The 26,516-nt window shown below is 40.8% G+C and overlaps 1 protein-coding gene across 5 annotated transcripts in view; it reads right to left on the reverse strand.

Moving 5' to 3' along the window:
* Nucleotides 1-26,516, reverse strand: part of vti1a (vesicle transport through interaction with t-SNAREs 1A) — a 329,428-nt gene that overhangs the window by 263,379 nt on the left and 39,533 nt on the right. For all 5 annotated transcript variants that reach the window (XM_085994502.1, XM_085994501.1, XM_085994505.1 and 2 more), the window contains exon 3: nucleotides 24,541-24,651. In XM_085994502.1, the coding sequence (XP_085850628.1) occupies nucleotides 24,541-24,651 (111 nt within the window). The remainder of the gene's footprint in view (nucleotides 1-24,540; nucleotides 24,652-26,516) is intronic.

A 26,516-nucleotide genomic window follows, 5' to 3' on the forward strand; every position in this document is an offset into this window, starting at 1 on the left:
TGACTCTCTCGCGCTGCCGGTAATCTCTTCCAAACTGACATTTTTCTGTTTACTGTATAAGTTTTGTTTTACTGTTAAGTAATTAAAGAGTTATGGATTACCCTCAACTGGCAGTACTGTACTTAATCAAGCATCTTCCACCATCCATTTGACACAACATTCTGTAGGTGAGTACCCAATTACTGTATACTGCACATTTCTTGATTTTTTAAATTTTTGTTTGTTAAAAATAGCCTCGGTAGATAACCCTCTCCGTGATCTGGAATTTTTAATCAACCGGCACCATCCCAGTCCCGTCGGTGCCGGATACCAAAGAGTTTCCTGTATTTGGTGGCCTGGGCTGGGGTTTGCCGTTGTCGTTTCCGGTGCAGAGGTCGATGCCGGGTGGTCCGTCCGGTTTTATTCTTATTGTTTTTCGTAGCGGTTGTTTACAACTGAGTGGCTTGCTAGGCCATTTCAGAGGGCATTAAGAGTCAACCACATTGCTGTGGGTCTGGAGTCACATGTAGGCCAGACCAGGTAAGGACGGCAGATTTCCTTCCCTAAAGGACATTAGTGAACCAGATGGGTTTTTGCAACAATCAACAATGGTGTCATGGTCGCCATTACTAAGACTAACATTTAATTCCAGAATTAAATTGAATTGAATTTAAATTCCACCAGCTGCCATGGTGGGATTTGAACCCATATCCTCAGAGCATTTGACTGAGCCTCTGGCTTACTAGTCTAGTGACATAACCACTACGCCACAGCAAAACTGAAGTCAATGGGAATCAAGGGGAAAACTCTCCATTGGTTGGAATCATACCTAGCACAAAGGGAGGTGGTTGTTGGAGGTTATTCATCTCAATCACATGACATCACTGCAGGAGTTCCTCAGGGCAGTGTCCTAGGCCCAACCATCTTCAGCTGTTTCATCAATGACCTTCCCTCCATCATAAGGTCAGAAGTAGGGATGTTCGCTGATGATTGCACACTGTTCAGCACCATTCGAGACTCATCAGATACTGACGCAGTCCGTGTCCATATGCAGCAAGACCTGGACAACATTCAGACTTGGGCTGACAAGTGGCAAGTAACATTCGCACCACACAAGTGCCAGGCAATGACCATCTCCAACAAGCGAGACTCTAACCATCTCCCCTTGACATTCAATGGCATTACCATCGCTGAATCCTCCACTATCAACATCCTGGGGGGTTACCATTGATCAGAAACTGAACTGGACCAGCCATATAAATACTGTGGCTACAAGAGCAGGCCAGAGGCTGGGAATTCTGCGACGAGTGTCTCACCTCCTGACTCCCCAAAGCCTTTCCACCATCTACAAGGCACAAGTCAGGAGTGTGATGGAATACTCTCCACTTGCCTGGATGAGTGCAGCTCCAACAACACTCAAGAAGCTCGACACCATTCAGGATAAAGCAGCCCGCTTGATTGGCACTCCATCCACCACCTTCAACATTCACTCCCTCCACCACCGGCGCACTGTGGCTGCAGTATGTACCATCTACAAGATGCACTGCAGCAACTCGCCAAAGCTCCTTCAACAGCACCTTCCAAACCCGCGACCTCTACCACTTAGAAGGACAAGGGCAGCAGATGCATGGGAACATCACCACCTACAAGTTCCCCTCCAAGCCACACACCATCCTGACTTGGACCTGTATCGCCGTTCCTTCACTGTCGCTGGGCCAAAATCCTGGAACTCCCTTCCTAACAGCATTGTGGGTGTACCTACACCATATGGACTGCAGCGGTTCAAGAAGGCGGCTCACCACCATCTTCTCAAGGGCAATTAGGGATGGGCACTAAATGCAGGCCTAGCCAGCGACGCCCACATCCCATCAATGAATAAAAAAAAATTGGTGGTTTTCTTGTGAATCATCTGCACCATGAAGAGAAACAGAGAAAAGGGCATTAAGAGGTCTTCCCCATCAAGGGATCAACAGACATATATAACTTTTATTATATAATATAGTCGATCACACATCGTATTGCAACAGCAAGTCAAGATCAAGTGCAACTTTCAAGTCAAAGAGGCTTAGAAGACAGGAGATAATTGGACCAGAGAGGACTGCAATACTGCTGGTCAGAAGGCAGGGGTACAGCGTGGTGGAAGATAGAGCAGAATGCAGAAGGAAAGGAAGGGAGAATGAGGATAGAGGTGGTGGGAAATCAGAGCACAGCTAGAGACCAGGACTGGAGGCCTGGGGAAGAGGAGGGAAGGCTGCCGGAAGATGCCAGAGGCCTCAGGAAGTGACTACACTGTTGAAACCAGAAATACCATACCAACCAGTGTTTGCCATTTATATGGCATGGGAGATAACAGACGATATGCTGCTGATAGAAGAAAAATAACTTGGATTTACATAGGACCTTTAATGTAGAAAAACATCCCAAGGCACTTCACAGAGGCATAAACAGAAAAAATTGGACGAGCCAAAGAAGATGTTATTTGGAGGAGTGATAAACAGCCGGGTGTTAAGGAGGCTCTTAAAGGCAGAAAGGAAGGTAGAGAGGCAGAGAGGTTATGCTAGAGCACTGGGCCTAGACATGGTGAAGGCATGGCCACCAATGGTGGGACGAAGGGAGCGAGGGATGCACGAGAGGCCAGAGCCGGAAGAACGTGAAGTTCTCGTGGGTTGTAAAGCTGGAGAAGGAACTTGGGCATGTCTAGAATGAAGCTTGATAGCAAGCAGAGCAAATAAGATGGCCTGAACACCCATAGCATTTAGCTTAAGAGCAGCAGAATCCTAAATGATCCCCTCTCTGTGGGACTTCTATTTGTATGTAGAGATTGAACAAATAAGGAAACGTGTTCCAGAGTGGAACTTTGTTATTTGATAAATCTCTTAATATAAAAAATCCGTTGCCCCTGGTCCCAGTATAAATCATGTACAGAGTATCAAAACAATTAGAGCATTAGGGTAGGAAGTGCTCCACTTTTATTGGTAGAAAATAGATCTAACCAGCTTATTTCCTAATACTTCACTTGTACACCAATTTCATCAAATAATGTTTTAATTTATCTTTACAAAATTTATGTGAGGAGAGGAAATGTGAGTGGTTGAAAACATAAAAAACTAACAGAAATATGAATAATTTTTTATTATTTATTTCCTGTGGTGATGCTGTCAGTAAGTTGGGGGATACTTTTAAAAAAAAATAGGGATGTTTATGCCAAGTAAAGGATAATGTCAGGATCACTGATTTACTAGTCAAATTCCACTTTTATCAAATGAGATTCTGCCATTTTTAATGGTTTTTGGGGATCAAATTCCATGACTATGTTGATTATTTGATACACAGCAGGGCGGCATGCAATATGTACCAGTTGGAATTAGCTATCTTGTATGTGGCAGTCCTGGGTGAAGGGGAAAGGAGAAGTGCACTAGGAAACGGTCCTGGGCTTTGGTAGCATTGGGAAATAGTCCTAGATATTCATAGCATCGAGGGATAGCCTTGGGAGGGGTCCTTTGGTCTCTATGGAGGAGGAACCTGGGGTTTGCCATAACTGTGCAGGGAGGACCTGAGATTTGGCAGAACTGGGGTGGAATATGCATTCTGGTTCACTGATGGATCTTTGGTGTCAGCAGTGAGAGAAGAGGGAGCGCTTGATTCTGACAGCATTGGTTTGTAATTTTCTAAGAGATGTCTGCAAACAGTAAATGGTGTTTTGTGATTGCTGCCTGGAAGTATATCTGTGCCTGTCTGTATCTTTCCCTGTCTCTGTGTATTCCACTATGTGTATCTGTGTCTTACAGGTGTCAGTAATTGGAACATTTGCACTTTCATCAATAAAACACAGTTGATAATTAGAGGCTTTCTGCTTGCTTTCAAGGTTCAACTTAAAAAAAAAGAACTCTTAATTAGAACCCACATTAAAAAAAATATATATTTTTTTTACCTGAATAAATATTTTTGTAATTTGTCCTCTAGCTTTTCTTACAATAATTTTAAACAACCAAATAGATTTTGTTGGAATGCTTCTCTCCTGATTGCTATCAAGATGCTACTGATGCATCCTGGCAAGTGATGCATATTATACATGCTGATACTGCAGGATCTGCGTTTAATTTACACACAGTCACTACTATAGTCAAAACTATCAAGACAAGCCAATAATTTTGGCGAGACCTTCATGTAAAAACTTTATAGATGGAATTAAATCTACAAAAGACAAGTCAACGAGTAAATTTAATCATGCTGTGTGAAATTTGTATTGTTTAAAACTTTATTTTGGACATTAGAAATGTCAGTTACTGAGAAAAGAAAGGCAACCATTTTATTTAGCTCCAACATCCAGTATATTGCAGTATGTGCAACACTGTACTGGCCGCGCTAGACGTGCTCCTATCTAGTTATCCAGCAAGTTAAACACTTATTCAAAAATAATTCGTGAAGCCATTTGCTGTTTTGAAGCTTTACTTGAACAAATTTTGTGAAACTGTAAACAAAGACAAAGTATGTTTTGTACATAAACTGAGTACTATACATTCGCTATTACATAAGATATAACATACTTACAACAGTAGAATAGATTAATTGTATAACTAACATTTGGACTCACTTCTGTAACTGTCAAATATTAACCTTTTATAAACATATTATTGCCAAAATACTACTCTGACAACGTTGCTATTATGCTAACAAACAAAGATACTCACATATATTGCGCTTGGCCTAACATATGAAATCAGATTACATTGGATTGTGAAACCCTCATGGAATCCTCCATTACTGTCAGGTTCTTCCTGGAACTCTACTTCCTGGGATTCTACTTCCTGGGTTACACAGGAAGAAAGGTACGAAGGTCAAATGACCTCTCACAGGAAGAAAGGAACAAAGGTCAAATGACCTCTCACAGGAAGAAAGGAACAAAGGTCAAATGACCTCTCACAGGAAGAAAGGAACAAAGGTCAAATGACCTCTCACAGGAAGAAAGGAACAAAGGTCAAATGACCTCTCACAGGAAGAAAGGAACAAAGGTCAAATGACCTCTCACAGGAAGAAAGGAACAAAGGTCAAATGACCTCTCACAGGAAGAAAGGAACAAAGGTCAAATGACCTCTGTTTCATACAAACACACTGCTAACACATAACCACCACCAGAGGGTGCTATCTGCACATAAAATAGTCCATTGGTCCAGAACAAACACTATCAGTGTAAGACCATTTTTTCCAGGTTGTCTCAGTACAAATATCATAAACAGCACAATCACCACCACCACAAAGAGACTTGTATCCACATAGCGCTTTTAATGTGAAAAACATCCAATGAGGTGGGGGGGGTCATAGAGTCATAGAGTTTTACAGCACAGAAAGAGGCCCTTCGGCCCATCGTGTCTGCGCCGCCCATCCATCCCTGTCCAGTCTAATCCCATTTTCCAGCATTTGGTCCATAGCCTTGTATGCAATGGCATTTCAAGTGCTCATCCAAATGCTTCTTGAATGTTGTGAGGGTTCCTGCCTCCACCACCCTTTCAGGCATTGAGTTCCACATTCCAACCACCCTCTGGGTGAAAAAGTTCCTCCTCAAATCCCCTCTAAATCTCCTGCCCCTTACCCTGAATCTATGCCCCCTTGTTATTGACCCCCCCGCTAAGGGGAAAAGTTCCTCTTTATCTACCCTATCTATGCCCCTCATTATTTTGTACACCTCAATCAGGTCCCCCCTCAGCCTTCTCTGCTCCAAGGAAAACAACTCCAGCCTGTCCAGCCTCTCTTCATAGCTGAGGCGCTCCATCCCAGGTAACATCCTGGTGAATCTTCTCTGCACCCTCTCCAAAGCAATCACATCCTTCCTATAGTGAGGCGACCAGAACTGCACACAGTACTCCAGCTGTGGCCTCACCAGCGTTTTGTACAGCTCCATCATAACCGCCCTGCTCTTATATTCTATGCCTCGGCTAATGAAGGCAAGTATCCCATATGCCTTTTTAACCACCTTATCTACCTGCTCCGCTGCCTTCAGGGATCTATGTACATGTACACCAAGGTCCCTCTGACCCTCTGTACTTCCTAGGGTCCTACCACTCATTGTGTATTCCCTTGCCTTATTTGTCCGTCCAAAATGCATCACCTCGCACTTTTCAGGGTTAAATTCCATTTGCCACTTTTCCGCCCATCTGACCAACCCGTTTATATCGTCCTGTAGCCGGAGGCTTTCCTCCTCGCAATTTACAACCCCACCAATTTTCGTGTCATCTGCGAACTTACTGATCATACCTTTTACATTTTCATCCAAATCATTTATGTAGATCACAAACAATAAGGGACCCAGCACCGATCCCTGAGGTACCCCACTGGACACAGGCTTCCAGTCACAAAAGCAACCTTCGACCATCACCCTCTGCCTCCTGCCACTCAGCCAGTTTAGGATCCAACGCGCCAAGGCACCCTGGATCCCATGGGCTCTTACCTTCTTGACCAGTCTCCTATGCGGGACTTTGTCAAAAGCTTTACTGAAGTCCATGTACACCACATCCACAGCATTTCCCTCATCCACCCCACTAGTCACCCCCTCGAAAAATTCGATCAGATTTGTTAGACATGATTTACCCTTGACAAAGCCATGCTGACTATCCCCGATTAATCCTTGCCTCTCCAAGTGGAGATTAATTTTGTCCCTCAGAATTTTTTCCAATAATTTCCCCACCACAGATGTTAGACTCACTGGCCTGTAATTCCCTGGTTTATCCCTGCTACCCTTCTTGAATAATGGTACTACGTTAGCTGTTCTCCAGTCCTCTGGTACATCCCCTGTGGCCAGAGAGGTTCTGAAAATTAGTGTCAGAGCCCCTGCAATCTCCTCCCTTGCCTCCCACAGCAGCCTGGGATACATCTCGTCCGGGCCTGGGGATTTATCCACTTTTTGGCCCGCTAAAACCGCTAGCACCTCCTCCCTCTCGATGCTAATATGTTCAAGTATGTCACAGTCCCCTTGCCCGATTTCTATGTCTGCATCGTCTTTCTCCATAGTGAACACAGATGCAAAAAATTTATTTAAAACCCCGCCTACATCCTCTGGCTCTACACACAGATTGCCACTTTGGTCCCTAATGGGCCCTACCCTTTCCCTGGTTATCCTCTTGCCCTTAATATACTTATAAAACATCTTAGGATTTTCCTTTATTTTGCTCGCCAGTGTTATTTCATGGCCCCTCCTCGCCCTCCTAATTTCTTTTTTAAGTATGCCCCTGCACTTTTTATACTCCTCTAGGGCTTCTTCTGTCTTTAGTCTTTTGTAACTGCCAAAAGCCCCCCTCTTATTTCTAATGCATTTTTGTATATCCCTTGTCATCCAAGGTTCCCTTTGCTTGTTGGTCCCACCCTTGACCTTTACAGGAACATGTTGGCGTTGTACTCTCTCTATTTCCCTTCTGAAAGTCTCCCACTGTTTTGATGTGGATTTTCCTATAAGCATCTGCTCCCAGTCCACTTTGGCCAGATCCTGCCTTATCATATTAAAATCGGCCTTCCCCCAATTTAGAACCCTTATTTCCGGGCCGTCTTTGTCGGGGTGAACAAGAGGACAGAGTCAGAGGAGAGTTCGGGGGGGTTGAATGTTGTAGCTCTGGAGATGGTCATAGATGGCTTGAGGCCATGGAGGAACTTAAAGAATGAGAATTTTTAAATTGAGGCATGGAGGACTGGGAACCAATGTATGCCAATGTGGACAGGGGAGATGGTCAAGTTGAACCTGGTGAAGAATAGGATATGGGCTGCAGAGTTTTGGATGAGTTAACAGAGAGTGGAGGATGGGCGGCCTCCCAGGAGAGCATTGTAATAGTCGAGTTTGGAGGTAATGATGAGATAAATGAGGGTTTCAGCTGCAGATGGGGTGAAGTTGGGTGCAAGCAGGCTATGTTAGATTGGCACACTCCTAACATCTTGCTCTATGATTCCTTATCCTAGTCCATTTTCTAATCTGTGAATAGTAATTTATTAATAAAGTTAATCTCTGGCAAACTATTATTATTTTATTGCCAAATATTGTTAAATAGGTCACCTTCTGCTCAAATTGGAGGGGGAAGGGGCAAAGCTACAAAGTCGTGCATGCTCTGAGTGGCCAGTCTTGCTGTCAATCGAACAAAATAGTGTAGCATTTTAAAGACAAATATAAATAAAAGTACATTCCCCACTGGAACATTCCCCTGCTTTTTAATTGTTTTAAAAGTAATTCCATGCATTTTGTCAAAATAAAGTTTACTTATGTTCCCCCTCCTCAATCTATGCATCCCAAGTTGTTCAAATCTATAGATGCATATGTAAGAATACTGGAACAAGTGTGACAGTTCCTATGTATAAACGGTACTTTGTCTGAATCACAATGTCCCCACATAAACATCAATGTGCAGTCCTGAAATGGATTGCTTTCATTTAGATCAAAGCAATCTTAATCGAGTCTGATGCTCTCTACAAACAGGGCATCACCTAGGGAAGTTGTTCATTGCAGTTCTGTAAAGTACCATAATTGGTGGCTAGCAGCAAAAGTTAATTTTTAAAATATATGCACTGCAAACTCAATAAACCTCTAAATATTCAAGCATGACAAAAAAAGCAGTTAACTACTGTACTAATATGTACATTTGCAAAATAAGTTTACTCTAACCCACATTTTTGTTTACCACAAATACTGTTGATCTGTATACAAATGAGCAATTTTACTTTTCCTGCAAAAATGCACACTTCCTACCACCTAGAAAATTTACGGTGTAAATATGAACAGTTCTACAGTAATTTATATAATCTGCAAGTGAAACAGTGAGAGTAAATTTATTTAAGAAACTCTTTAAATTGTATTTTCATTTATCCTGTGAGGTATTTAAAATTTTCTTACATAATATTCAACATTGTGGTCTAATTTTTCACAAACTGTTTATTATTGCTTATACATTTAAATGAAACAGGTTTACAAAATAGACCTGTTAAATGATGTACAATATCCTACCAAAGTAAAAACACCATTAACGATAGATGTGAATTTGAATTATTTTTCAATTGCATTTTTACTGTAATTAATTTACAGGATAATCTATTTGGAGATAAAAAAAAACCTACAGTAAGATAATACCTGTGACATCTCCTACAAGGATAAAATAGCGCAAGATCAATAAAGCACTCTGAATCATCTATTCTTCAACTCAAAAAGCATATACTGTCATAATTTATGCTGGTACAATCATACATTCGTACAGATCAAGACAAGCAATATGAATTAAAATGTGTCCCTAACCAAAGTGCTTCACTCAATGCCATATGCATAGTAACTAGATGTCTGGAATCCAGCCAAGGTTCAGCTGCCAGCAAAAACTTTGTCACCTGCTTTGAACATCTGAAGTATGTTTACCCAATAGATTTCATTAAATTACATTTCCATTAGGAAGCATACAATGTTGATACTCGTCTCAAAGATAAAAGGAATGGCTAAGAGGCATGTCATTCGGCTTCCAGCTGATTGCAGTTTCTGGGCCAATCAAGAGAAGCAGCCAGAACAATACTTCGTAAAGGCAGTATCCCTAAGGGCTACAAGTTGGGTACTGCAATACCATTAAAAAGGACCACATAATTAAAACAAGCACGCCTTTTTAAAATAATATAAAAAACAATTTAAAATGTTAACATGCTTGAAACAAGTAACCAATTAAATTGGGGCTCTAAAACTATAATACTGATGATAGATATGCTTTGTTTTGTTTTAAAATGCAAGTTGAAATAATTTAAACTATTGCTATTTTTTAAAATATACAATAAATTACTGTATTGATTTTAATTTCTTCTGTGTTTTTGTTTTCTTTCATCTTTAATGCTTATCCAGGGATACCTTAAAATATTAAAGATAAAATATGTTGTATCCATTTTTAAATTTTACTATGAAATATGAATAGAAACAGACCAATTTGATGAGTTTTCAAGGTACCTGTTCCAAGATTGACAGTTCTGAATATTTTATTGCAAAATACATTTAAATTAATGTAATTACATGAAACGATCGCCAAAAGTAGTATAAAATAAAGATAAAGCCACATACACGTACAACTACACCTTTCTAGGGAGGAGGAGTTTGATGCGAATCAGTAATAAATTACCAGTAAACATCCAGATATATTGGTTTTTTCTTGCTAATTATTGCATAATCAGAAAAAATTATGACATACTGTACAAACATTTACTCTATATAATGAATCTGGTTTCCAGGGACCGCCAACATTTCTCCTCGAACTGGGCTATTACTCAGAGACGCCGAACAGTGATCAAACTGGTTAGTTTGAGTTTAATTGGTTCTATCCATCAGCACCGGGATTACTACATTATGTGTGTAGCAGTTTATTACTAGTTTCTCTCCCCACGATCAATCAAGAATGGAAATTCTATAAATGGTCACAGATAGAATGGTATTGATTTTTTAAATTTACATTTTTTCAAAATTAATATCTGTTCAGATTCTATTCGAATATTTTGTAGTTATCAAAAAATAAAACATTTTATTTTCTCTGAATATATTACAGTTGTACTGGTAAGAAATTAAATACAGGGGCAAATTCTGTTTACACCCCAATGCATCGCAGCGTGATGTTTAAATGAAGGGATATGTTGGTTCTGATTTCAACTGTGTTATCAGGGGAAGGTACTAAGCAGAGAGAAACACTTCCCCACATGGAGGGTAAAAAGTATTGGGTTGGATGGGGGATTGCATCACTATTTTAAATATTACTCTTTGCCAGCTGGAAAAGCAAAAATAAATCCACTGGCCAGGAATTTACAGTGGGCAATAACAGCGAATGAACAGCGTTCGCTGTTATTACCCCTTTGAAACTGACCAGAACTTCAGGATGTAGCACATGAGCATCCAAATGTGGAAATCCTGAAGTTGCGCTCAGTCATTCACTGCTGAAAGCAGGAGATTCAATTTCTAGCAGAATTTGGAGGCATAACCAATAGAAAGTTTTGAATTTTGACACTTTATTCTATGCATTTTTCAGCATTTTGGAGCCTACCATTATTTTGCCTTTCAAGGCAAAAATAATTCTCCTGGAACAATCACAGAGCTCTCTTAAAATAATAGATAGAGCAATTTCAAATGAATGCATTAAGCGTTCAGCTACTCTTATTGTCATAAGTAATTTGTTGCATATTTTGCTTTTTTGAACCTGTCCAAGGTTCGATTTACTTTTTTTAAAACCCTCCATATGGCAGCACTCGCCCTAATGTACTCTACAGTGGAGTACTGCTCTCCGGCATGGCTATGCATTTTTTGACACCAAAATCTTGGCTGCCCGCGCTTGCAAGCATCGCACCACACCTACGCCATGAATATGCATCTCCAGAGAATACAATTGCTACACCAGCAAGGACATGCCGATCCAGGCCAACTTATCCAACCTACCAACCCATCTCAAATCTAAAAGGCCATTTTGGACCGTCGCCGAAGCCCTTCAGCAATCTCCCCTCAGCCTTGATGACCGATGGCAAAATGCTTGGAAGAACTGTGACATACCAAATGGACCCCACTGTACAATCTGTAGGAACAAGCATTCTGCGCAAACAGTGGACAACCATCAACTGCCTCAGAACCGGTCATGGTAGATGCTGCCACCATCTCCATAGATGGAAGATTAAAGCAACCCCATCATGCGACTACGGAGCTCCTAATCAGACCTTGGAGCACATCACTGAGCTCTGCCCTCAGAGGAAATTCGCAAGCAGCCAACAAGATATCCACGCTGTTACACTTTGACCTAGATATCTGACTTAGATGTTTTTTGCTACTACCATACAAAAGAAGAAGATGGAACAGGCACAGGCAGCTGAATTCTGTGCATTCAAGTCCAGCTGACTGACTACCTCCAGTATGGAATCTTTCATACCGCCGCTCCTAACATTTCTCCACGATCTTCACTCGATGGTGTGGGGTCGCTCCCTGGTAACAAAAGAACCTCAAGCACGTGTGTAAACAAACTGAAAGCAGCTTTCCAAGTTGCAGAACATAACCAGGCATTGCAGCTCGCACACAATCCAGGCAATGGTCCACATTACTCATCACAGTAACTCATCACCAACCCTGCTCCCCATTTTACTTCCAAATCCTGTCAATTCCACAAGTGCAGTGACAGTAATACTCAAATAAAGCCAGTTAATGTATTTACACCAGGGAACATCCCTTTTATCTTGAAAAAAGTGGTTTCAATTCGTTCTGGTGAAAATAAACCTTCACATAAGGAAACAGCCAGGCATGCCCCAGAAAGTACCTCTGAAAGAAAAGTTTTTAAAAGCTACATTTTAACAGCCTGTTATATATAATTTCTTTGGGGACCACTGCTGGATAAGAGGAAATGTAGCGGTACAGCTAGAAAGTTGGTTGATGAGGATGAAACAAAGAAAGTAGATCGATAGAATTTTAAAAACTGTTTTTTAGTTGATATTCAATGTTGAAATGAATAGATTGACTCTGCAAGATTAAAAAAAATTAATGGAAATATATACTGAAGGGCATGGAGGAACAGGCAGACTCAGGAGTGCAAATACATAATTCCTTGAAAATGTAAGTGCAGGTAATTAAAGCCATAAAAAAGGCCAATAGTATTTTGGGTTTTATAAATAGAAGCACAGAATACTCAGAGCAGAAAGGCAATCGTGGGCCCAGAATTTGCGGTTGTAATGATGGTGAAACTGTCAGCACTCGCTGTCATTACGATGTAAAACTGACAGCAACTTCTGCCGTCCACACATGTGCAGTTAAACATGGAAATCCAGAAGTTGCTGTCACTATTCTCGCTGTCAAAACCAATGAAAATGTTAAGCCTTGTTCAATCAGGTGTAACTGAGTTTTTAAACAGCTTACAAAGTCATAATTACTGCTGAACAACCTCTCTGGCCCTGAAAAAACTAATTTTATAAATGTGGAGTCTCACTCCCTCAGAAGAACATTTGAAAATTGCATGATGTCTAAAATACTTTTTTTTTAAATTATTTATTTTTAAATGTTTTGATATTTCAGCTTCTACCTTAATCCCACGTGTATGTCCCAATCTTTATTTTGCTTTCTGTACAATGATTAAAATGTGAATTATAATCCCTGCTTTTCACTTCCTGCTATGCTGTCTGTGAGATTTCTTTACTCTGATGGGCTGATCAGCCTGCCTACTACCTGCACTGTTGCTGAATGCCACAAATGGTGCCAAATTCAAAGTTACTCGGAATAGAGGAAATCGATGCTCTAGAGCCCGCTAAATCTTTGTGGGCAACTTTTATCGAGGCCCACGGTGAGCACTGTCCCTTCGCCACTGACCGCCAAATGCAGGCCATTAAATTATATACAAGGCAATGGTTAGATCACAGTTAGAATACAGTGTGCAGTTTTGGGTACCCCATTACACACATGATATTAAAATTATAGTGAAAGTACAGCATAGATTCACCAGGATGATAAACTATAGGTGTGAGGAGAGACTCAAGATACTGGGATTATTTCTACTGGAGCAAAGAAAGCTAAAAGGGGATTTAATAGAATTTTTTTTTAATTATGAAAGCTTTAACAGGTCAATAGGGAAAAACAAGTTATTCTGGATGTCAGTATGAGCAAACAGATGCATTAGAATGCAGAGCTGGAGGCTGTCAGAACTAATCAGATCAGTCAAAAAGTAGAATGATGGCAATTAGAACCAATTTTTTTCTCCCAATGTTGGGGAATTCAGTAATGATGTAACTCGTCATTAATAGAATGAGGAGAGAGCAAAAAGTTAGAGTATGGAACATGCTGCTACAAGGAGTAGTCGAGACAGAGATCATTGGACTGTTTTAAAAGGAAAATTGTATAAATAGTTGACAAATGTAAGAAGTCACACAACACCAGGTTATAGTCCAACAGCTTTATTTGAAATCACAAGCTTTCGCTCCGAAAGCTTGTGATTTCAAATAAAGCTGTTGGACTATAACCTGGTGTTGTGTGACTTCTTACATTTGTCCACCCCAGTCCAACACCGGCATCTCCACACCATAAATAGTTGAAGCCGAGGAAGATACAGGGCGATAGAGAGCAAGCAGTGTAGTGGGTTAGTTTGGACTGCTCCTGCAAAGAGCTGCCACAGACACAACAGGCTGAATTGCTCCTTTCCGTGAAGCAAACGTTTATGGTTATATGTAATTTTGCTTCTTAAAAAACATCAGCTCATCTTAAAAACTTCCAACTTCAAATTTGTGTGCCACTGTAAGAGGAAAAAATGGTTTCTCACAGGCTTCAGTTCCACCCTCTGACTGATCGGAGTTTTCAGTTCTGCCTTCCAATGGATCAGATTGGCACATAGCAACCAGCTCCAATCCCAGTGGGAAAAAAACTTTTTCTTGTGAAACAGTGATTACTTGACATATGTAAAAATAACAGAAAATGCTGGAAATACTCAGAATTCTGATGAAGGGTCCCAGACCTGAAACGTTAACTCTGTTTCTCTCTCCATGGATGCTGCCTGGCCTGCTCAGTATTTCCAGCATTTTCTGTTGTTATTTCAGATTTCCAGCATCCGCAGTATTTTGCTATTATACTTGACATATGTATATTGAAATAGTGACAACCCTTAAAATGCTGACAGCTGGCTTATCTGCAACTTAAAAATCTGCTTGTACATATCAATGCAAACTTTACCCAAGTTAACCAGTCCCATTTCCAGTAAATGAGATAAAATGTTAGTAGTTTACGGATTTTACAATGAATGCAATATTAATAGAATGCATATCTGCTCCCGAGCAGGATTTAGAAATCGAACTTCAAATAGGACATTTCAATTATGGTATGGCTCTTAATTATATGTTATATAATGCAACATATTTAATCTCATGCTCACAAATCTTGATCTTGTTCGCCATTATTTTAATTAAAAATAGGCATCAATTATTGTGTTAGAGAACTGCAATGAATAGAAAAAGATGTTTTTTCAATGTCATCAAAAGCATGGTTAAATAGAAAAATAATCTGTAAGTAGCATGGTTCTAAGAATTTCTATTATGGCCAGAAAAATCACATACCTACAAATCAATCAAATAACCTGTTTACAGTAGAATATGTTAATTTTGTACAGGGAAAAATATTGATTAATATATAATTATCCAAATTGCCACATATCCCCAAATCAAAGTATTTTCCTTCAACTACAATATAATAAAGCTATGACAAGCTTATTATAGCAGCAGCTAATAGGAAGAGAGCTTTACCTAAAAAAGCGTCACAGTCTAGTATAAAAGCAAAATACTGTGGATGGTGGAAATCTGAAATAAAGAGTTCTGACGAAGGGTCATTGCACCTGAAACATTAACTCTGTTTCTCTCTCCACAGATGCTGCCTGACCTGCTGAGTATTTCCAGCATTTTCTGTTTTTGTAACAATTTAGTATAGTTGATTTAAAAATACAATTAAAAGCAGAAACAAAATCAAGAGATTCAGATATCAAATTGTGCTGTTGAAGCCGTTTAAATTCATTCTTGAGAATGAGTTGTTGAATGTATTCAACTCCCAATCACTACTGTAAGACTTCTAAATCGAAATAAAGTAGATCCCTTCATAATTTTCTTTATTGTGTTACAAGCTCTGATACAACAACTATGGCTTATGATTCCTACTCCAATAGTGATCCCATATAAAAGCATCCCCTTTGTAATTTTTTTTTACATGGTTTCCAAAAACAGTGCTGTAAAAACAGCTACTGTAGTTTCACATAAACCTATGCACCAAATTGGTAAATACACTTCGCATGATAACTAGCCACAACAGGTTCACAGATAATCGCTCAAAATGGCATCTAAAATACCAGGCATTCAAATTCCCACCAACCTTTGATGCATATCAAAAACATCAATTTCACTAAGTTGTTGACATGCATTAGTTTATGCTGTAGCTTCACCTAGAAAGCAGAGTATCACTCGTCACCACCACAAGCGGCATTTTTAATGAAAGGGGCATAAAGATGTCAACTCCTCAATCAAATTCTTCTACATTTCAGGCATGAAGTTCAATTTATTACCCTCCCTCCATCAACCACTGTCATTGTGACACACCTTGACATATGAAGCTAATACTCTGTGTGCAAACACACTTTCATTAATTGGACCTCATCGTATCTGGTGAGGTACAGTATTTGAATAGAGCTCATTGATGCTTACCATTTCGCAAATTTAGAAGATCAACATCTCACGTTAGAATCACTTGCAAGTGAGAAAAACCATCTTCGTGTTTTCATGTCATCTCTCCACAGGTAAAATTCAGCATATCTCTCAAAGACTTATGCCAGGTTTTGATTATTTGTGTTTAACAGCTTTAATGCCAAAAAGCAGAGAACTCCGATTTCATTAATGTACCTGACTAAAATCGCCACCCACATTTTTCTGTGAATGGCAGCAGTTGTGGATATCCATAAATGTCATTTATTTATGGAAAGAAGTTGAAAGAGTTACTATATATGCAAAAGAAAAGCTTAGAAGAGAAATTATGGGGAACAAAAATCTAATTCCTACAAGTGACTATGACAATTAGAAACCTTCTTGTACCTGTCCAGTATTTGTTTGAGTTGCGACATGTTACTTAAAAAAAAAAAACAGCAACAACTAAATATTGGTTAATCTTACTTTAGAACAGAAAAGAAAATGACTGCTGGGACATTAAAAAAAAAACAATTTTTGTAAAGTAATGTTTATACAGCTATGAATCTCTTAGCTGAAGGGAGATCCTGCAGTCTGAGCATGTGCCGTATGCACAATTTCCCATGAACTGGAAGAAAGCCTCTCTTCAGCCAGTAACCATATGTTTCCATTATTAATGTTTTCAAAATTATCTGAAGAAAAGCAAGAGGAGGAATTTCTGTGAAAGCAAATATTGAATGTGCTTTTTTAAACTAGAGAAAAGTGGTCGGAGAGAGATACAGAAAAAGAGAGGACAGAGAGAAACAACCACTTTAAACATGAGAGAGTCAGTGTTCACTGCACACTTGTGCTTGCGATTGTTAATCTTCAAATTCTAAAGCAATCTATTTACCACAGTGGTAAAATCACATTGTGTGTGTAGAACAGTATTTGCTTTTGAAACCCAACGGGACAATCAACTGAAGTAGGTTTTTAAACTAAAATTTGAAATATGCTGGTTATTGGGAACTTTAAAATGGGAAAACTTCTCTGGTGTAATGCATAGAATTACAATTCCATTGTGAGGCGGTGGGAGGCAAGAGATAAAAAATCTTTTATCACCCAAAAGAAACAAACAAATCAATAAAAAATAGTTGCATCTTAAACAACGACTGCAACTTGACTGTGGGAGGTAAAGAAATAACTTGCATTTATATAGTGCCTTTCACATCCTCAGCATTTCCCAAACTGCTCTGCAGCCAGCCAATGAAGTACTTGTGAAATGTAGTTACTGTTGTAATGTAGGGAAGCACAGCAGCCAATTTGTCTTCAGGAAGGTCCCACAAACAGCAATGAGATAAATAACCAGATATTCTCTTCTGGTAGTGTTGCTTCAGGGATAAATATTGGCCAGGGCACCAGGAGAACTCCCCTGGTCTTCTTCGAATAATGCCCTGGGATCTTTTACATCCATCCGAGACACCAGATGGAGCCTCGATTTAGCATCTTATCCAAAAGATGGCACCTCCAACGATGCACAGCTCCCTCAATAGTAGCCAATGTACAAAGCTAATAATGAGGTTTATGGGGCAGAAGAACAAAGTTACCTGCACCTTAAAGTTTTGTAAAGTGGTAAATAGCATTTAAAAATATGTATCTGTGAGGCTGTTATCTTGCAGTATCAAACTCTCATCAGACATTGCTTCAATAGATTTGTTGTATTACAGTGATGGGTGAACTAATATCCCATTTAAGCTTCTCCTGGACTGCAGTAAGCAGCAGAAAGTGCACTCAGATTCCAGAATAGCTGTAAGCAATGCTCTATACTTAAGAATATTTAGTTGATTCTACAGTATTATCAGGTTCTCGAGTGCATCATGACTTCTGAAAATAGCACCCTCACCATAAAGCATATCTTTCATGGCATATTTTTTGCATAGCTCTCAAAGATTACACTATGGAAAAAGGAGAGCAGTTACTGCTTATGAAGTTACCAACAGCTGTGTAATATGGCAAAATGTTCAGCAGTTAGCATGAGATATATATCCTTGTATATTAAAATGAGATTTGAAATAACCTGGATTCTATTTCTTTACACTTTAATATGTTTCAGCAATTATGCTAATGTTTTAGCAAGTGGCCAAGAGTGGAAGAGAGTTCACACACATTTAGAAATCAAAAAAGCAGCACTAGAACTACTCAAAAGATAGAATGTGTCATTTCTTTCTCTCTTTTCCACACTGGCTCTCCGGAACATAGAAACAGTTCTCACAGACTTGTGTGGAGAGTTTGAGTCATTGTTTACTGATTTATTCCAAATGACAAGAGACCTCAGATTTCGTTCCTTTACTTAATGTGCCACCCACATTTCTCTGAGTAGCAATCACTGGTAAAGAAAGTTGCAGAGCCACAAACGGAGCTTCTGTACAGAAGTTAAAACAAGTGAACTCACAAAAAGTAAAATTAGAAAGAAAAGCACACAGACAGATTGGTACTGCAAGATACATAACACCAATGAGCCGAGAGAAATTTATTTAGAATATTCTTTAATTTAATATAAAGAATAAAAGTTAATGTTCATATCCACCTAATGTTAATATGCTTTAAAATGACAACTCTACTGTAGTCTTAATTCAACCATTATTGAATTTTAAAAGTTGCCTGATTTGCATTGTTATTTTTGATATGGTTATGATTTTAAAAACCTGTAACCATTTGCACAGCTTATACTATCAATATTCGAAAATGTAAACAGCTCCAGAGTCGTAACCTGCATTACATCGACGTGCTTAGAAACATAAAATCTTCACACTTTAAGCTTTGCTCTGCAAGAGAATCTGATCTCTGGCAACATGTTCAAAATATAATATACACAAAAAGCAACCTCTTTTAAACGTAGCGAAAACCCTGGCTCAGTCGACTGACGAGGTCCAAGTTACAGACCAGGTAGGTCCCGGATACAGTCCTTCGTCTTTGCTGAGTTAACAAATCGGGTTCGAATCCGGCCTCGGGTGACTGTCTGTGTGGAGTTTGCACATTCTCCCAGTGTTTGCGTGGGTTTCCTCCCACAGTCCAAAGATGTGCGGGTTAGGTTGATTGACTATGATAAATTGACCCTTAGTGTTAGGGGGATTAAATACGTGGGGTTACGGGGATCGGGTGGGATATGTGTCGGTGCAGGCTCGATGGGCCGAAATGGCCTCTATCTGCATTGTGGGGTTTCTGTGATTTCTGTGAAATCGCAGCTAAGACAACAGTAAAGGCATTACAATTGGCCTCTATATTTCTGGGCTAAGGAGAGAAGGGGTGAAAAGAGATCAACAGGGGTAGGTATGCCCAATCAGAAGCCTATTTAAAGTCAGGTGGCCCAGTGCCATGGCAGGCCTGGAGGATTAGAAGAACCGTTTAGTTCTATTGGCTTATTTATGGATAGACCCTACATTGGAACACCTAGTACGATAGCAAAATACTGCAGATGTTGGAAATCCGAAATAACAACAGAAAATGCTGGAAAAACTCAGCAGGTCAGGCAACATCCGTGGAGAGAAATTTGAGTTGACGTTTCGGGTTTGACCCTTCTTCAAAACTGGAGAGAAAAGGAACTAGATCGAAGGCAGGGCTGCGATCGGACAAAAGAATAAAAGAACCAAAAGAAGTAAAAGAGATTAGAAGCTAGACGAGATGGTAATAGGCTGGGATTAGGTGTAAAGTGTAATGGCAGGGCAAAAGATAGCTGCCAGGTGTGAGAGAGAAACAAAAGGAAAGGGGGGGGGAGGAAAGGAGTGGAAAAATATAAGTAAAAATGAAATAGGGGCCGAGGTTATGATCTGAAATTGTTGAACTCGATATTGAGACCGGAAGGCTGCAGAGTGCCTAATCGGAAGATGAGGTGCTGTTCCTCGAGTTTACGTTGAGCTTCCGTGGAACAGTACAAGAGGCCAAGGACGGTGAGGTCCGAGTGGGAATGGAGCGGTGAATTGAAATGACAGGCGACCGGAAGCTCGGGGTCACCCTTACGGACTGAACGGAGGTGTTCCGCAAAGCGGTCACCCAATCTGCGTTTGGTCTCCCCAATGTAGAGGAGACCGCATCGTGAGCAGCGAATACAGTATACTAGATTGCGAGAAGTACAAGTAAATCGCTGTTTCACCTGGAAGGGGTGTTTGGGGCCCTGGACAGTGGGGAGGGGGGAGGTATAGGGGCAGGTGTTACACCTCCTCCGCTTGCACGGGAAGGTGCCAGGCGAAGGGGAAGGGCTGTTTGGGGTGATAGAGGAGTGGACTAGGGTGTCTCGGAGAGAGCGGTCCCTGCGGAATGCTGAAAGGGGAGGGGAGGGGAAGATACGTTTGGTGGTGGGATCACTTTGGAGGTAGCGGAAATGCCGGAGGATGATCCGTTGAATGTGGAGGCTGGTGGGGTGAAAGGTGAGGACAAGGGGAACCCTATCGTGGTTCCGGGAGGGAGGGGCAGGGGTGAGGGCAGAGGTGCGGGAGATAGAACTGACACGGTCGAGGGCAGTGTCCACCACGGTAGAGGGGAATCCTCGGTTGCGGAAACACCTAGATTGGCTAGTTCTATAACTCGAGATTTATGCAAGATAATGGGATCGTGGCCTCAAGGCTCAATAGTACACATTTATGGGGCCTACAAAGAAAAATGATTGGGCACCCCAACTAGGTTTTGCACTAATTATCACTTTCCAGTGATCCATCCTAGTAAATGTATGCATCGCTGTCAGGTGAGTAGTGAGTTTAGCTGTGATGTCCCCAAGAAAAGAAAGACGTGCATTTATATAGCGCCTTTCACGACCATCGGACATCACAAAGCGCTTTACAGCCAATGAAGTACTTTTAAGTGTAGTCACTGTTGGAATGTAGGAAACGCAGCAGCCAATTTGCGCACAGCAAGCTCCCACAAACAGCAATGTGATAATGACCAGACACTGTAATCTTTTTTTTAGTGATGTTGATTGAGGGATAAATATTGGCCAGGACACCAGGGATAACTCCCCTGCTCTTCTTTGAAATAGTGCCATGGGATCTTTTACGTCCACCTGAGAGAGCAGACAGGGCCTCGGCTTAACGAAAGACGGCACCTCCAACAGTGCAGCGTTCCCTCAGCACTGCACTGGAGTGTCAGCCTAGATTTCTGTGCTCAAGTCCCTGGAGTAGGCCTTGAACCCACAACCTTCAACCAGAGGTGAGGGTGCTACCAACTGAGCCATGGCCATGGTTGATTGGCATACTGGCACTCGCTGTCTAGATCCAAAAGGCCAGGCTTCATAAACATGAACATGTAGCAGAGGGAGGCTATCATTTGTGGAACTGTATCTCAGTACAAATCCACATGTTCAGGGCAGGAAAGAGGGAGAAAAGCAGTTGTAGGTAAAAAGAAATCCGATGCTTTCTGCAGCAGCAGTTGAAAAGGCAGAAAACACTGCCGCCTAGTGGTGAGATCATTCTATTACTCTTCACAACCCATTTTAAAACCCTAGCAAAACCATTAAAAAAAAATAATTCCTTGTATATCATGTACATTTAAAAAATACATGTATACTGCTAACCATCCATTTCTTTCTCCAATTTTGGCTGGCGTGACGGGGAAGGCACTAGACACCTGTTACTTCCAAACGCAGAATATCACAAAATAGATCAGTAGGTGACCCAGAACGGTGTCATTCACCTCTTAGTACATGCAGACACTGCCAGTATTGAGTTTGTTTCACACTGGTGAACTGAGCATCACACAATGCATTACATGACACAAATAGCCAACAATGACCGCCTTTTAAAACTTTATTCTTGATGTTGTTTTCGACCATTTGCAATGATTTAACCTTCACCATAGCACCTAGTCTTTACTGTTATAATCAAAGAATTGTAACAGCATAGAAGAGGAGGCCATTCGGCCAGTCAAGCCCATGCCGGCTCTCTGCAAGAGCACTTCAGCTAGTCCCACTTGCTTGCCCTTCCCCATAGCCCTGCAAATTTTTAGGTGCTTATCCAACTCCCTTTAGAAAGCCTTGATCAGGCAGTGCATTCCAGATGATAACCACTCGCAGCGTAAAAAAGTTTTTCCTCATGTTGCCTTTGGTTCTTCTGTCAATCACCTTAAATCTGTGTCCTCTGGTTTTCGACCCTTCCGTCAATGGGAACAGTTTCTCTCTATCTACTCTGTCTAGACCCCTCATGATTTTGAACACCTCTATCAAATCTCCTCTCAGCTCGAAGGAGAACAACCCCAGTTTCTCCAGTCTATCCACGTAACTGAAGTCCCTCATCCCTGGAACCATTCTTGTAAATCTTTTCTGCACCCTCTCTAAGGCCTTCACATCCTTCCAAAAGTGCGGTGCCCAGAATTGGACACAATACTCCAGTTGAGGCCGAACCAGTGTTTTATAAAGGTTCACCATAACTTCCTTGCTTTTGTGCTCTATACCTCTATTCATGAAGCCCAGGATCCCGTAAGCTTTTTTAACCGCTTTCTCAACCTGCCCTACCACCTTCAACGATTTGTGCACATATACCCCCAGGTCTCTCTGTTCATGCACCCTCTTTAGAATTGTACCCTTTAGTTTATATTGCCTCTCTTCATTCTTCCTACCAAAATGTATCACTTCGCACTTTTCGGTGTTAAATTTCATCTGCCACGTGTTCGCCCATTCTACCATCCTGTCTCAATTAAAATGGCTAAAAGCATAGGTGATCCTAATAGCATCAAAAAAAAGCAATTGCATTGTTAGTAAAGTACAAGAGAAATACAGCCTCTTTATAACAGTAGGGATATGGACAGAATAACGTAATCTGTAATGAAGCTAGATAAAAGCTCGGGTATAGCCCATCAGTTAATCACATATAAATATGCTATCTATTATCGCAACAATATATAATTGGTGCAGCTTAATCTAGGGAGGCTGGGGAATGAGGTAAACCACAATAATAGAAGCTCCATTGTGTTGTCTTGAAAATTGTTTTGGAAACGAGATATAAAGAATGTTGGGTAGCCACTTGCTGTGTCACATTTAATCAAATAATTCTGTCTATGTTGCTGTTTGGTATCAAAAGCAACTGTGCACAGTTGGAAGAGTGAGTGTGTGCCAGCTTCACATCTTGGACAGATGAAATTCAAGAGAATTATTCAACCAATGAAAATCATGTGGCATTAATAAAATCTGCCATTTTCATTTGATTAATTCTGCAAATCCAACACACCAAATGGATATGGTTATACTGTGTCTTTGTAAAAAAAAAAAATAGCTTGCTCTTCATAATATTTTCACCCCTTTTGGCATCACGTACTAAAGACTTAATTTCTGAGCAATGTGACAATATCTTCCCACGTATGATGGCTTTATAGCGAGTGTTGTACAGTGTTTTCATTCACATTTTGATTGTCCATCCGTTTCCCGATTTTCTATTCTTCTCTCCTGAAGATACTGACTTGTGCGGAGGTACAATTCCACAGCACTTCCAGTATCTCACCCAAATGGTAATCTTTCATGTACAAGTCCAAATGCCGGTGGCAAGCTGCTAGATTGTAGGGGATGTGACTGCCAAACCCAATCTTGTTCTCGACCAGCTTTCATACAAGTGCATTTTCTAGCAAAAGTCACTGGATAGGAATCAGGAGCAGGAATGCTGGTTTATTGTTCCCCTCCCTGGCCCAAGATGCTGAGGTTAGAAACATAGAAGATAGGAGCAGGAGTAGGCCATTTGGCCCCTCGAGCCTACTCCGCCATTCAATGAGATCATGGCTGATCATCCAGGTTAACGTAGCATCACAGAATCCTGCAGCACAGAAGCAGGCTATTCAGCCCATCGTGCCTTTGCCAGCTCTTTGAAAGAGCTATCTGATTAGTCCCGCTCCCCTGCTCTTTCCCCATAGTCCTGCAAATGTTTCCTTTTCAAGTATTTATCCAATTGCCTTTTGAAAGTTATTATTGAATCTGCTTCCACCACCCTTTCGGGCAGTGCATTGCAGATCATAACAATTCACTACGTAAAAAACATTCTCATCTCCCCTCTGGTTCTTTGGCTCTACTACCTCTCAAGCCGAGATCGGCAAACTCAATGCAGACCAAGAATTGAACCTGTGACCTTCCTAGTCTGATAGCAAAATACTGTGGATGCTTGAAATCTGAAATAAAAACAGAAAAATACCTTGCTAGTCTGTATGGCTCAGTACTGCACCGGTGGTTTGTCTCCTCACTCAGCCATCATGAGAGCTTCAACACTATCTTTCTAGCAAATGGTAAATGCAGCAAAATGTTACGATTAAAATTTGTTGAGAAGTACACAATTACAATGAGCGAGATTTTGGGGAGATTAGCAACTGGAGCGCTTACAGTTTGGCAATATGTATACGAGCTTTGAGGTGACATTATGAGCTCATCTAGAGCCATTTCTCCATACATAGTATAAATGAACTTACAAAGTCCTTATCAAGCTTTTCCAATTCCTGCTTGTAGCTCTTCATTCGGGTGCTGAACAGGCCACGGCTCTGCAGCGGTATCTCCCGCACTTCAAGGTCCATTTGTTCAAGCTGTTAGCAAAATTAAAAGAAGAAAAATTAGAAGAAAATATGAAGTTGTTGTGTGACCATTTTTAAGAAAAAAAACTCGAGGTGTGGCAAATTTTATTTTCAGGTGCAGCAGCAGCTGGTAATTTGCAGTCAGCAGTGAAGCAAAGGCGCTCGCCGCTGGCCCCGAAATAAACTTCCCACAAAGATCTCGCAATCTCTGTGGCGAGAAGTTCAGCTTTTCCGACGCTCAGTTGAAATCAGTGTAAGTTAGTGGGGAATCCCTTGTGCGTGCTGCAGTGTCGTCAATAAACAGCCAATCACAATGCAGAATTCCCACAGACAGCAAACCAGGAAGCGAATAAATTCCTTTTATTCTAACTTTCTTTAAATGTTAGAGCCAAACAAAGATTGGGGCTCTGACATGGGGGAGAAAGGTAAACCTGAAATAAAGATGAACAAAAATATATTTTTTTAAAGCTTTTTAAAAATAATAATTTTTATTAAATTGACACTCCATAAAATTAAAAATGAGTTTTTCGAGGCTAGAAACTTTGGGCCGGATATTCCGACCCCCACGGGTGCGTACGCATGCGCTAAAACCTGGCACTTCCGATCTGTCAAGAGCCGCCTGCCCTGGAGAAGGGCCTCTGCTAGGGGGGGGAAAGAGTTCTGCTTTCTGCACAACCTCCGCCCGCTGAAAACCATTAAAAAATCTTATTCCTGGTAAAAGCAGGTGAAAATAATATTTCCCCCCCCCCACTCATTTATAATTTTTTAAAAAGGTAAGTTTATTTTTAGCCCTGTAAAAAAACTTTTTTTTCCAAAAAATTTAAATTGTTTAATTTTAACTAATTTAAAATACGTAATTAAAAAAAAAATTATTTAATGTTTAACTGTCGAGTGTTCCCCATTCATACTTTTGACAGATCCGTGCATAGAGACCTGTCAAAAGTGTGAAGGGGGGTTCCCTTATTCCATTGGTTCTCCATGGCCCACGTGATCCCAGGGACGTTTGCGAACCGCCTGCGCCCCTGGGATACCTGGGCCTCTGCGCGCGCGGACCAGGAGAGGCCCAGGAGCGGAAGTCTCGGGACCTACGGAGCCAGCAGGTAAGTGCGTAGATTTTTCCCAATCGGAGGCATCCGCCCACAGGAAGAACTCCGATCGGAAAATCCGGCCCTTTGTTTAGCAGTCAATACACTGTTAAAACCCCAGTTACACCCAATCCAAACAGGTCTAACTTTTAAATGGGGGTATTTAACAGCGATATTACTGCGGAAAAGCCCAAGTTTTCGTCAGTTTCACTGATTTGCCGGATTGCCGGCTATGGTGGGGGGGGGGGTGGGGGGCGGTGTCCACAGCGCCGCCAGCGTCGGAGTAGTGAACGACTGACCACAACTTTAGGATTTCCACGTTAGGATGCGCATGCGCTAAATCCTGAAGTTTCAAAGGGATAGCAACAGCGAACGCTGTTCATTCACGGTTATTACCCACCACAAATTCCGGGTCACTGTTTATCAATAATAGCCAGTTCACCTTGATGGTACATCTGTACAAAGTTCAAAAAGAATGATCAACTTTGCACTGTAGTTAAAGAGAAAAAAGTCACAATTGTTCGCCAATAGAATTACTGTACAGTCTACTCCTTTTTAATTCAAAATGTCTCTTAATTCAAAGTACCTTCTAATTCTAATTTTTTAAGCACCGAATCCCAACTGTACTATTTACATTGCTTAATTCGAATTATTGGATAATGCAACTTTTTTGCTCAAAGAACTTCAAAATATGAATATGAAATTGTTACATTGATATGAATAAATCTCAGTATGATAATTTGTCAAATAACTTGAACTTCTCACCTCTATAATCACACATACCAAGAACGG

Source organism: Somniosus microcephalus, chromosome 8 (genome assembly GCF_052327205.1).
Source record: "Somniosus microcephalus isolate GS21.2 chromosome 8, FLI_Smic_1.0, whole genome shotgun sequence".
In the NCBI taxonomy this organism is placed as follows: domain Eukaryota; kingdom Metazoa; phylum Chordata; class Chondrichthyes; order Squaliformes; family Somniosidae; genus Somniosus; species Somniosus microcephalus.